Source organism: Rutidosis leptorrhynchoides, chromosome 2 (genome assembly GCF_046630445.1).
Source record: "Rutidosis leptorrhynchoides isolate AG116_Rl617_1_P2 chromosome 2, CSIRO_AGI_Rlap_v1, whole genome shotgun sequence".
Classification (NCBI taxonomy): Eukaryota; Viridiplantae; Streptophyta; class Magnoliopsida; order Asterales; family Asteraceae; genus Rutidosis; species Rutidosis leptorrhynchoides.
The window spans coordinates 46,973,823-46,984,893 of record NC_092334.1 but is presented as its reverse complement, the minus strand read 5'-3'; the positions used below and the strand labels follow the sequence as shown (position 1 = coordinate 46,984,893).

Genomic DNA, 11,071 nt, shown 5'->3' with positions numbered 1-11,071 from the left:
CTACAATATTGAATCTCAATATTTATACGTAAGCACTCATATTTTATCTTTTATATATTAATTGTGTATCCATGTCTAGTGCTCGAGTATATATATATTTATATATGCTTGTATGCTAAATTTCGTCGTTAAACAGTTATAATGAATCACGAATTAAATACATATATTATTGGTAAAAAGTATATGATATACATGTTTTTGGAAAGCTGGCGAAAAATCAATAACTTTTCATTTAGATATCGAATAATTTCGATGACGGATTAAAAGATATGATCAACTGAATTATGATTGACGTTAATTGAAATTGCTTTTGAATCTACAATTAAGATTTAAACAACTCGTTTACGAGATTGATAATTTGGGTTTTTGAATATTACCAACCGAGTAAATGAATCCTTATATAAGGTACGTCTCGTTTTGTTAAACAACTGTCAAAATTGACTTTTTGAAACGACATTGGATAACTTTTGTATGTCGATCTCGAGCATTAGGATTGTGATACACTATGACCTGACCTAGCTTGATAGACGTTTATTGACCAACATATGTTTTCTAGGTTGAGATCTACAATTATTTGGTAATCCGAGTTTCGATCACATTTTGGTGAACGACTTTATATGCTGCTAAGGTGAGTTTCATTTGCTCCCTTTTTAATTGCTTTTGCAATATATATTTTTGGGCTGAGAATACATGCACTTTATTTTAAACGCAATGGATACAAGTACATACTAAATTCTACACTGAGTTCGAACCGAAAATCCCTTAGCTTTGGTAACTAGTAACTGCCAGTTATAAGAACTGGTGGGCGCGAGTAGTAGTATATGGATCCATAGGGCTTGATATCCCCGTTCGAGCTAGAGCACTAGCCTTTTAACGGATGTATGCTATTTGAGAAGCGTACACGTTGGTTTGCGTGTATTATTAAGATGATTATACAAAGGGTACAAATTATATATAGTTAAAGTTTAGTTACCAGGGTGCTCAATTTCGTAGAATATTTTGATAAACGTTTCGGATGAAACAACTGAAATCTTGTGATCCACCTTTATATACAGATTATGCGAAACACTAAAACTATGAACTCACCAACCTTTGTGTTGTCACTTGTTAGCATGTTTATTCTCAGGTTCCCTAGAAGTCTTCCGCTGTTTGATTATATGTTACACAAGCTATATGCATGGAGTCTTACATGGCATATTTTTTCAAGGAAACGTTGCATTCACCAAATCATCACCATGTATCTTATTTTGACTGCATTGTCAATGGAAGTACTATTGTAAACTATTATTTATGGTGATTGTCTATATGTAGAAATCATCAGATGTCGAAAACCTTTGATTTAAATATTCATTTATGGTGTGCCTTTTCAAAAGAATGCAATGTTTACAAAACGTATCATATAGAGGTCAAATACCTCGCAATGAAATCAATGAATGACGTGTTCGTCCATATGGATTTGGAGCGATCGTCACACATACATACATACATATATATATATATAAATATATACATATATATATATATATATATATATATATATATATATATATATATATATATATATATATATATATATATATATATATATATATATCACAAAGTGTCTTTTTTTAATGTTCATATTTTCATCTAATCTATAATGTTCGTGATGAATGTTATTATTAAGGCAGAAAAACGATCGACAAAAATAACATTCAAGATAATACTGTTCGTGAAGAATGTGAACGTTTTTTTTTCATGTTTTGTGAAGTAAAATTTAGCCCGATTTAGAGTTTAGGGTTTAGGGTTTGGTGTTTTGGGTTTATTCCATAAACCTAAAATACCAAACCCTAAACCCTAAACTCTAAACCGTTCGTGTTAAAATCTAAATCTAAATCCTAAATCTAAACCCTAAATCTAAACCGTAAACCCTAAATTTCTAAACCCTAATATCTAAACCCTCTAAACCCTAATATCTAAAACCTCAACATACGCTCGAAAAACACGATAATTGTTATATATTACTTTTTCGAGCGTTTTCCAGCCAAAATAAAAACATTTATCACAAAGTGTCTTTATTAAATGTTCATATTTTCATCCAATCTATAATGTTCGTGAACAAAGTTTTTTCAAAATACGAAGAAAAAAAAGATTTTGCTTCCCTTCGCTTCTCCCCGATTGGTTACTTCCCTCTTGATCCTACCACTATATATATATATGTGTGTGTGTGTGTATATATATATATACACACACACACACATATATATATATATAGTGGTAGGATCAAGGGGGAAGTAACCAATCGGGCGGAAGCGGGGGGAAGCAATTTTTTTTTCGTTTTTTGAAAAAACTTTGTTCACGAACATTATAGATTGGATGAAAATATGAACATTTAATAAAGACATAAAGACACTTTGTGATAAATGTTTTTATTTTGGCGGAAAAACGCTCGAAGAACTAATATATAACAATTATCGTGTTTTTTGAGCGTATATTGAGGTTTTAGATATTAGGGTTTATAGGGTTTAGATATTAGGGTTTAGAAATTTAGGATTTAGGGTTTAGATTTAGGGTTTAGATTGAGTTTTTAACACGAACGGTTTAGATTTTAGGGTTTAGAGTTTAGGGTTTAAGGTTTGGTGTTTTGGGTATAAACCCAAAACACCAAACACCAAACCCTAAATTCTAAACTTTAAATCGGGCTAAATTTTACTTCACAAAACATGAAGAAAAAAACGTTAATATTCTTCACGAACAATATTATCTTGAATGTTATTTTTGTCGATCGTTTTCCCGCCTAAATAATAACAATCATCACGAAGTGTCTTTTTCGAATGTTCATATTTTCGTGTGATCTTGATGTCTGAAAAAAAAATCCAAAAAAACGAAAAAAAAAAATTCTTTCCCCCGATTAGTTACTTCCCCATTGATCCTGCCCCTATATATATATATATATATATATATATATATATATATATATATATATATATATATATATATATATATATTCAGTGTTGTAAAAACCCGATTAATCATTTTTAGGCGCAATCCGTTTCGATTTCCAAAAATTCGTTTAATTAAACGGTCAATGTCAATTGATTGATCAAAATCGAATTTGGTAATCAAAGTGAGTCAAAGTAAAAAATGGTTAACATTTTAACAAAAAATTAAACGGATATTCTATAGTTTTGAAGCAAAATGAACAATTATAGACAATTATGTTAAAAATTATCTTTATATTTATGGTTTTTTTCTATAGTTACACATAATTTTTAAAATTTAATATTTAAATGTATACAGTACAATCCGATTAATCTCCGATTAATTCTCGAATTGCCTATTAATCCTTACAAAGTCCCGACTGATTAATCCCCGAATAGCGAATTTTGCAACCTTATATATATATATATATATATATATATATATATATATATATATATATATATATATATTCATGTTTACACACATCGTATAACTTAGTCAGAATGAATCCAACAAAATATTCATTGATATTCTGTTAACGTTAGTAATGCTATGGGTCAAATACAAAGTTTCTACAACTGCTTATTAATACACATTCTACAACTGCTTATTAATACACATATAATATGTAATTATATCGACTTCCTGTATAGATTAGTCACATACTTGTTTAATTAAAATTGTTACTTTAAACATATCATTTAAATGTTTTCTTCTACAATATATATATATATATATATATATATATATATATATATATATATATATATATATATATATATATATATATATATATATATATATATATATATATATATATATATATATATATATAGTGTGTGTATGTGTGTGTGTGTGTGTGTGAATATGGTATATATTGAACAATAAATAATGAGTAAAATAATTATTGTTAATTATATGTGTTGAATAAGCGTTCAAATAATTGAAGTATCACAGTCACTCTCTAGTCACCCCTCTATGTGGGGCAATGACGGAGAATTATAGGAATAGGAGCGTAGTGGGTTTTTGCCCAATTTGTGTAGCTCTTTCAATTACAAGTATATAAGTTATTTAATTAACTAAATAAAATTTTATAATCTATCTATCTATAATCTATAATTTATAATCTATCTATCTATAACGTATAATAAATCAGGTGCATGTTGCTGACGTGGAGAGCTATAAGTGAATATGCACACATGGTGCGAACGTGTCATTTTCAGAATAAAACCACATTAAATCTAAATAAATAATTCAAGTTATAAAACTAACATTTAAAAAAAAGATGCAGGCAGTTCTCTTTTCTTCCCAATCTGCCAAATTTGTGTTAACAAAATAGCCACTAAATCTCACCCATTGAATCTGTAAATATATCGTATTACAACTCAAATTCAAATCTACTTACATCATGTCATTCGATCTTTAATTTCTAAATCGTTGCACGATCCATCAGATGAAAACAAAAATCTTACAGTTGAAAACGAGAATCTTAAAAACTTCTGCGCATACTTCATTAGGGTTCCAAAATTATCAACTCAGATCCGATTGCTCCACCGATTAATTCGATCTAACTTCTGTTTCCAGATTTGTGTATTTTATTGCTGTTTATTGTATCGATTCTTCGTGTTTGTTTTTTTTAGCGTCATCGATGGTTTTCTTTTTTTGATGATTCATGATTCTCCGTGTAACTCTTCATGATTCAAAACCTAAAACTTTATATAAGCATTTGTATTTTCTTATTTGTATTTGTTGTTTTGTCAGATTAAATGTGTGAATTCGGGGCTTCGATTCAAATGCCGTTCAATCGACAATTCATATACACTGCCATGCGAAATTCCAAGAACAATTCAGGTTCCTTTCTTCTTATTATTATATTTTAATATATTAGATTGGATTTAACCATAATTATGGGTTCTTAAATATATTTGACGGTAATTTTGTGTTATGTTCTTATTATTATTATATTCTAATTAAAATTTTTAATGAATTTATCTGTTAACCTTTATGAATACCATATTTTTAATTTGTATAATGATTTTATATTCTTTTATTTTGATTTAAATTTTTGTAGACAATCAAGCATCGTTGAAGCAATTCAGTAATATGTATTTAATTTAACACTGTTTAATTTACTTACAAAAGTGTGAATTTTTGTTTATATGCAACTTGAGGATGTAATTGATATTGTGGAATCATGGTAATAGGTAAACTAAATGGCTATGTGAAGTTTTTGAACATGTTTTTATGCACGTGGAACTTGAGCCAGAGGTTCAACGGGTTTGTTTTTATGCTCCTCGTATACTTCTATACGTTTCTTTGAGTTTTAATATATGGCTGTCTTTAAAAAAATTACGATCTCCATTTGTAACTTATAAAAGTTGTTTACGTTTTATAACTCTTTGCTATCATTACCTTCATAAAATCTACTTAGTTTGTTAATTTTTGAAGTTAAACAATGTGCTTTTGAAACATTGTAGGTGTTTGTGAAAAGTCCTCAGTGACGGTTTGAAGATAGAAAGCAACTCATGCGAATCTCCAGGTATAAAATTTTATATTATGTGCATCACATATGTTGTATCGAATAAATTTGCAGGTTTTGGTATTTTTAATTTGAGTTTTGGTTAAAGTGTAAGTCTTGACCCACATGGGTGAAATAGTGTCCATTTTGACCCGTTTACATTGTTATTGGAAATTTGAAGTTGTCAACTGTGACGACCCGGAAATTTCCGATCAAATTTAAACTTAATCTTTATATGTTTCCAACATGATAAGCAAAGTCTGTAATATTGAGTCTCAAGAATTCTTGAATTGGTTACATGAATCCAGCTAACCTTTGACCTTGCCCGATGATTCACGAACAATTGTTTGTAAATAAATAGATATATTTATAAATGTAAGTTTATATAATAAATTGAAATTATAAAAATATAAGTTAAACGTTAGAATTAAATATATAAAATAAGATACGACATAATTAAGTAAAATTTAAAATAAATCTATAGATGATTATATATGATTTATATGTATAATTATTACTATATGTATATATATATATATATATATATATATATATATATATATATATATATATATATATATATATATATATATATATATATATATATATATATAATATTCAATATATAATAAATGGTGTCATTGTATATATGATATAATTAATCAATTGTATTATGTTAAACTACAAGTTTGAATATAATTGTCATATTATCATTATTAATTGTATTATTAATATTAATATTTTTATGTAAAATATATATATACAAAATTTGATATACATAAGTTAGTATATTATTATTAATATTATTATTATCATTATCATTAATAATAGTAATATCATTATAACTAATAAGACTATTATTGTCATTTTTATGGTAAGTATTAATATTATTATCTATTATTATTAGTCTCTTTATAAGATTATTATTAGTAGTATTAATAATATTATTATTTTCATTTTATAATTACTTTTATGATTATTATTATTATTGTTAGTAATAGATAATACAAAAATTAATATGATATATACATAAATGTATATACAGATATATAAATAAATACAGTTATATATTTAAAATAAATACTAGTTCATACGCGTAATAATATCAATTATCAGATCTTTTATATTTTTCTGTTATATTTTTTTTCTTCCCTATCCTTCTCTAATCCGTGAATTATCACAAACCAACAACTCAGTTACTGCTCCAGAGATTCCTTTAACAATGTTATAATAGATTATATACAACCTGTAATCGGTTCAGATTGAAAACAAAAACCCAAAATTTTAAAAACTATATACCGACACCCCTGTTCTTGATCAGGAATATCAAAAACCCAAATTCGATTTTTATTTCAAAATGTAAAAGTGCAGTGTTGTTAATAATCGCTCACTTAAACTTACTGCAATTTGTAACCGTTTACTTGAAGCTCACCAGAATCATTTATTAACGTTCTGAATGCAACAGGATTTATGTTTTCTGAAAGCTGATGTGTGTTAGACTATATTTATCATAGCCCACTTTCATATGTATTGGGCTTAGCCCATCTCACTTGTAGGGTTTTAGTATTTGATGTATTTATATCTCTAGCATGCTGTACTATTCTATTCATGAAATAATAATACAGATTATGTCGACTAACATGGTATCAGAGCCATGCGACTGTTATTCCCAAAACCCTAAAAATCTATCGATCCAAACTCTAGATCTCAGCCAATCTCAAACCAACAAAAAAAAAAAAAACTTCATCTTCTTCATTCAACCTACTGCTATCCCTCATCTCTTCTTCCTTTGCTGATCATTCATCATCATGACTAACACATATGACAAGATCTACACCGTCACCTCTATATCTCATCTCATCCCGGTTAAACTAGATCTCTCGAAGCTCAACTATGCTCATTGGAAACAGCTTTTTACCACGCACTGTAAAGGTTTTGATGTCTCAAAATTTACTCTCGGTACATCCACTTCAGAAGAACAAGCTACAGATGCCTGGATCAAGGCTGATGCAGTAGTTACAATATGGATCTACAACATGATATCTGAGTCCCTTCTTGAACGGGTCCTTAACTCCGAGCCGGTCAATTCTCATGCGGCTTGGATCTTCCTCGAAAAGATTTTTCAAGACAACAAGTTATCAAAAACCATGGAATTAAATGCTGAGTTAAGTGCACTCCCCATTGGTGTACAAACGGTGGAGGAGTATTTCCGAAAACTCGATCGAATTGCAACTCATCTTAGAAACCTCGGTTCAACAATTGAAGACAGTGCCCTTGTCATGTATGTTATTAATGGCCTGATCGAGAAATATCCACATGCTGAACGAATCATTCTTCATCGTCAACCCTTCCCAGACCTCGATACCGCTAGATCAATGTTGTTAATAGAAGAGATGGCCTTGAATCGTGAACAACGAACCGCTGTCGCAACGCTGTTGAACTCATCTAATCCGACGGCTCTTATTACTCCAACAGCCACACCAACGCCTCCTACTCAAACTCAGACTTGTCGTAATTTGTAACGACCCGTCCTTATCCCCCTGGACGAAATCATCAACATCTGGTCCCATTGCGATGATCGACTCCAAGTAATGTCTTTAAAATGAGCAAATGCACAGCGAAAGACTTAATTTGTACCTGAGAATAAACATGCTTAAAAGTGTCAACCAAAAGGTTGGTGAGTTCATAGGTTTATCATAACAATCAATTTAATATATTAATAGACCACAAGATTTCCGTTTATAAATATATGTACACTCGCAAGTGTATAAAAGTATTCTATAAGTTGTAGGCACCCGGTAACAAGCCTTAACGTTCATGTTTTACCCTCTGAAGTACACCAGATCAGGTGTGTTTAAAATAACCTCGAAGTACTAAAGCATCCCATATTCAGGATGGGGTTTGTCAGGCCCAATAGATCTATCTTTAGGATTCGCACCTACCGTACATAGACAAGTAGTTTAATGTTACCAAGCTAAGGGTATATTTCTGGTTTAAACCCACGTAGAATTTGTTTTAGTACTTGTGCCTATTTCGTAAAACATTTATAAAACAGCGCATGTATTCTCAGCCCAAAAATATATATTGCAAAAGCAATTAAAAAGGGAGCAAATGAAACTCACCTAATGTATTTTGTAGTAAAAATACATATGACTATATTGAACTATGCAGGGTTGGCCTCAGATTCACGAACCTATATCATTCATATATATATTAAAACGTATACTTGTAATCGAACAAATATATATTATTATTGGTGATATGATTTTTATATTAATAATTTATATATGTTAATTTATATATTTTGAAATAATAACAATATTAATATATTTTTATATAACCATATTTTGTTTGTTAAATTAATGATAATACTGTTAATTCTAAAATTTTAATAAAACTATTTTTTATTGATATTGATACAGATAACAATGATAATAATAACAATATCAATGATAATATAATAATAATCTTAGTCATAATAACAATAATAATAATAATACTAAACGTTAATACTTTGTAATGATAATAATATTAGTAATCATAATATTAGTAATAATTTACTTTCTTCAATCATAATAATAATAATAGTAGGTGTTAATTAGTAAAACTAATAACTATAATACTACTTATAATGAAAATAATCAATTTAATGATAATACAATTGCTAATAATTATAACAATAATAATACTAACAATAATAATAATAATAAAGATTCTTGAACTTAGGAACTACCTCAAAAATCGGTTTTAAAAAGATTTGTCACAAGCTAGAATCGAACCCGAGACCTCTCGCACATGCACAACACTCCTAACCATTCAATCTGCCTTACTTTTCTGATTATAATACAATTCAGTTCTTTATAACTCGTTTTCCCTTATATCTTGACCAAATCTTCGGCCCAATTCCAATTCGTGGCCCAACAGATAATAGTAGCCCATCAAAATCTATTAGCAAACCCACTAAAAGAATTTTAAAATAGCCCAATTCAAGAACCCATTTCTTAAAACAGAAACATGGCCATCTAGCCCAAGTAAACTTTTAATTAAAAAAAAAACGAAGTAAAAGTGGAAGACAGGAAATCCCAGCTGTATTACCTAATCAATTTGCAAGTGGGGTTTGATTTTTATAAAGAAACAATACCACTATCATTTCTACCTCATCATCATAATAATCTTGCTCTCCTTTATCCCCTCTCGTTACTGTTACAGAAAAAAAATTAGCAGGTGTAGCGAATTTCAGTGGTTCATTCGATGAGGTTTGAGTCTCGGTTGCAACAAGAATTTTTAACAACAAGCGTTGCTGTAACAGAAACCGTCATGGAGCCATAGTATACCAGCAGGTGGGGTTCGATGGTGGACTGGTTCAAGGGTGATTGGGGTGTTCGATTGTTGGAGTGTTGGTTGGGTATTCACGACAGAAAAATAGAAAAATAACTGCAACATTTAGCAAGTATGATCGAATTATATGCAGTTTGGGTTTTGTTTTGGTATTGGTTCTCGACAAGAATTAGAAACAGAAAGGCAAGGTGATGCATGAGTTTAGAGTGGTGGTTTAAATCTTGGTGATTTATGATTGTAAAGACAACAAGTAGTAATGGCAATTATCACTAAGATGTTTGTGGGATGGCAGTTTTGATTAATCACGATGGAAAAAAAAAAGGATGGGTTCAAAGGTTGTGGTGTTTCTCGGTGGCGATGATGGTGTTGTAGTAATGGTTCACGATGATGGTGATGCTTGGTGTATCAAAGGTGAAGTGGGTGGTGGATGGTTCGAATAAGAAAAGTTATTCATGGTGGTGATGGTTTTATTTTTCTAACATACATGGGTGTATATGTATATATAATCTAGATATTATAGTTATCATCCAAAAACAGTAATCCAAGTGAATTTTTAATTGTTGAGACAGAATATCACGGGTATAAGAAAGAAGAAATAAAAATCCAAAAAGTAAATTTGATTTATAACGGATTCGCGTAATTAGTGCCTTTTTATTTTAGTTAATATATATTCAATTACAATTAATAATTAATAGATAATAATACTTCTAATATTATTAATATTAGTAAAAATACTAATAACAATAAATATGGAACTAATAATAATATTAATAATTTTAATATCAAAATAACACTAATAATATTAAAAATAATGATAAAAGTAGTAGAAATAATGATAACAATAATTTTAAATAAAATTTTTTAGCAATAATAATAATCATAATAATAATATCAAAAATAAAGATTTTTACTACTATTTATAATAATAATGATATTAGTAATGATAACAATAATATTAGTAATATTATTATTAATTTAAATGTTTCAGATTATTATATAAGTATTTATTTATATATATTTTTAAATATATATGCATCTATTTACAAATAGTTGTTCGTGAATCGTCGGAATAGTCGAAGGTTAATTGAATATATGAAACAGTTCAAAATTTTTGAGACTCAACCTATCAGTTTTCTCTTATCGTGTCAAGAATATTAAATCATATCGAGAGTTTGGTTTAAAATTAGTCGAAATTTTCCGGGTCGTTACAGTACCCACCCGTTAAAGAAATTTCGTCCCCGAAATTTGAGTGAG

The 11,071-nt window shown here is 28.8% G+C and overlaps 1 protein-coding gene across 1 annotated transcript; it reads left to right on the top strand.

The window, feature by feature from the left end:
* Positions 1-7,287: 7,287 nt before the first annotated feature.
* Positions 7,288-8,001, top strand: LOC139887850 (uncharacterized). The gene has a single exon (XM_071870901.1). It carries the CDS (start codon positions 7,288-7,290, stop codon positions 7,999-8,001), a length of 714 nt encoding a protein of 237 aa, XP_071727002.1.
* The last annotated feature ends 3,070 nt before the right edge of the window (positions 8,002-11,071 follow it).

Coding starts and splice junctions, on each gene's coding strand:
- LOC139887850 (XM_071870901.1), top strand. CDS start 7,288: ATGACTAACACATATGACAAGATCTACACCGTCACCTCTATATCTCAT.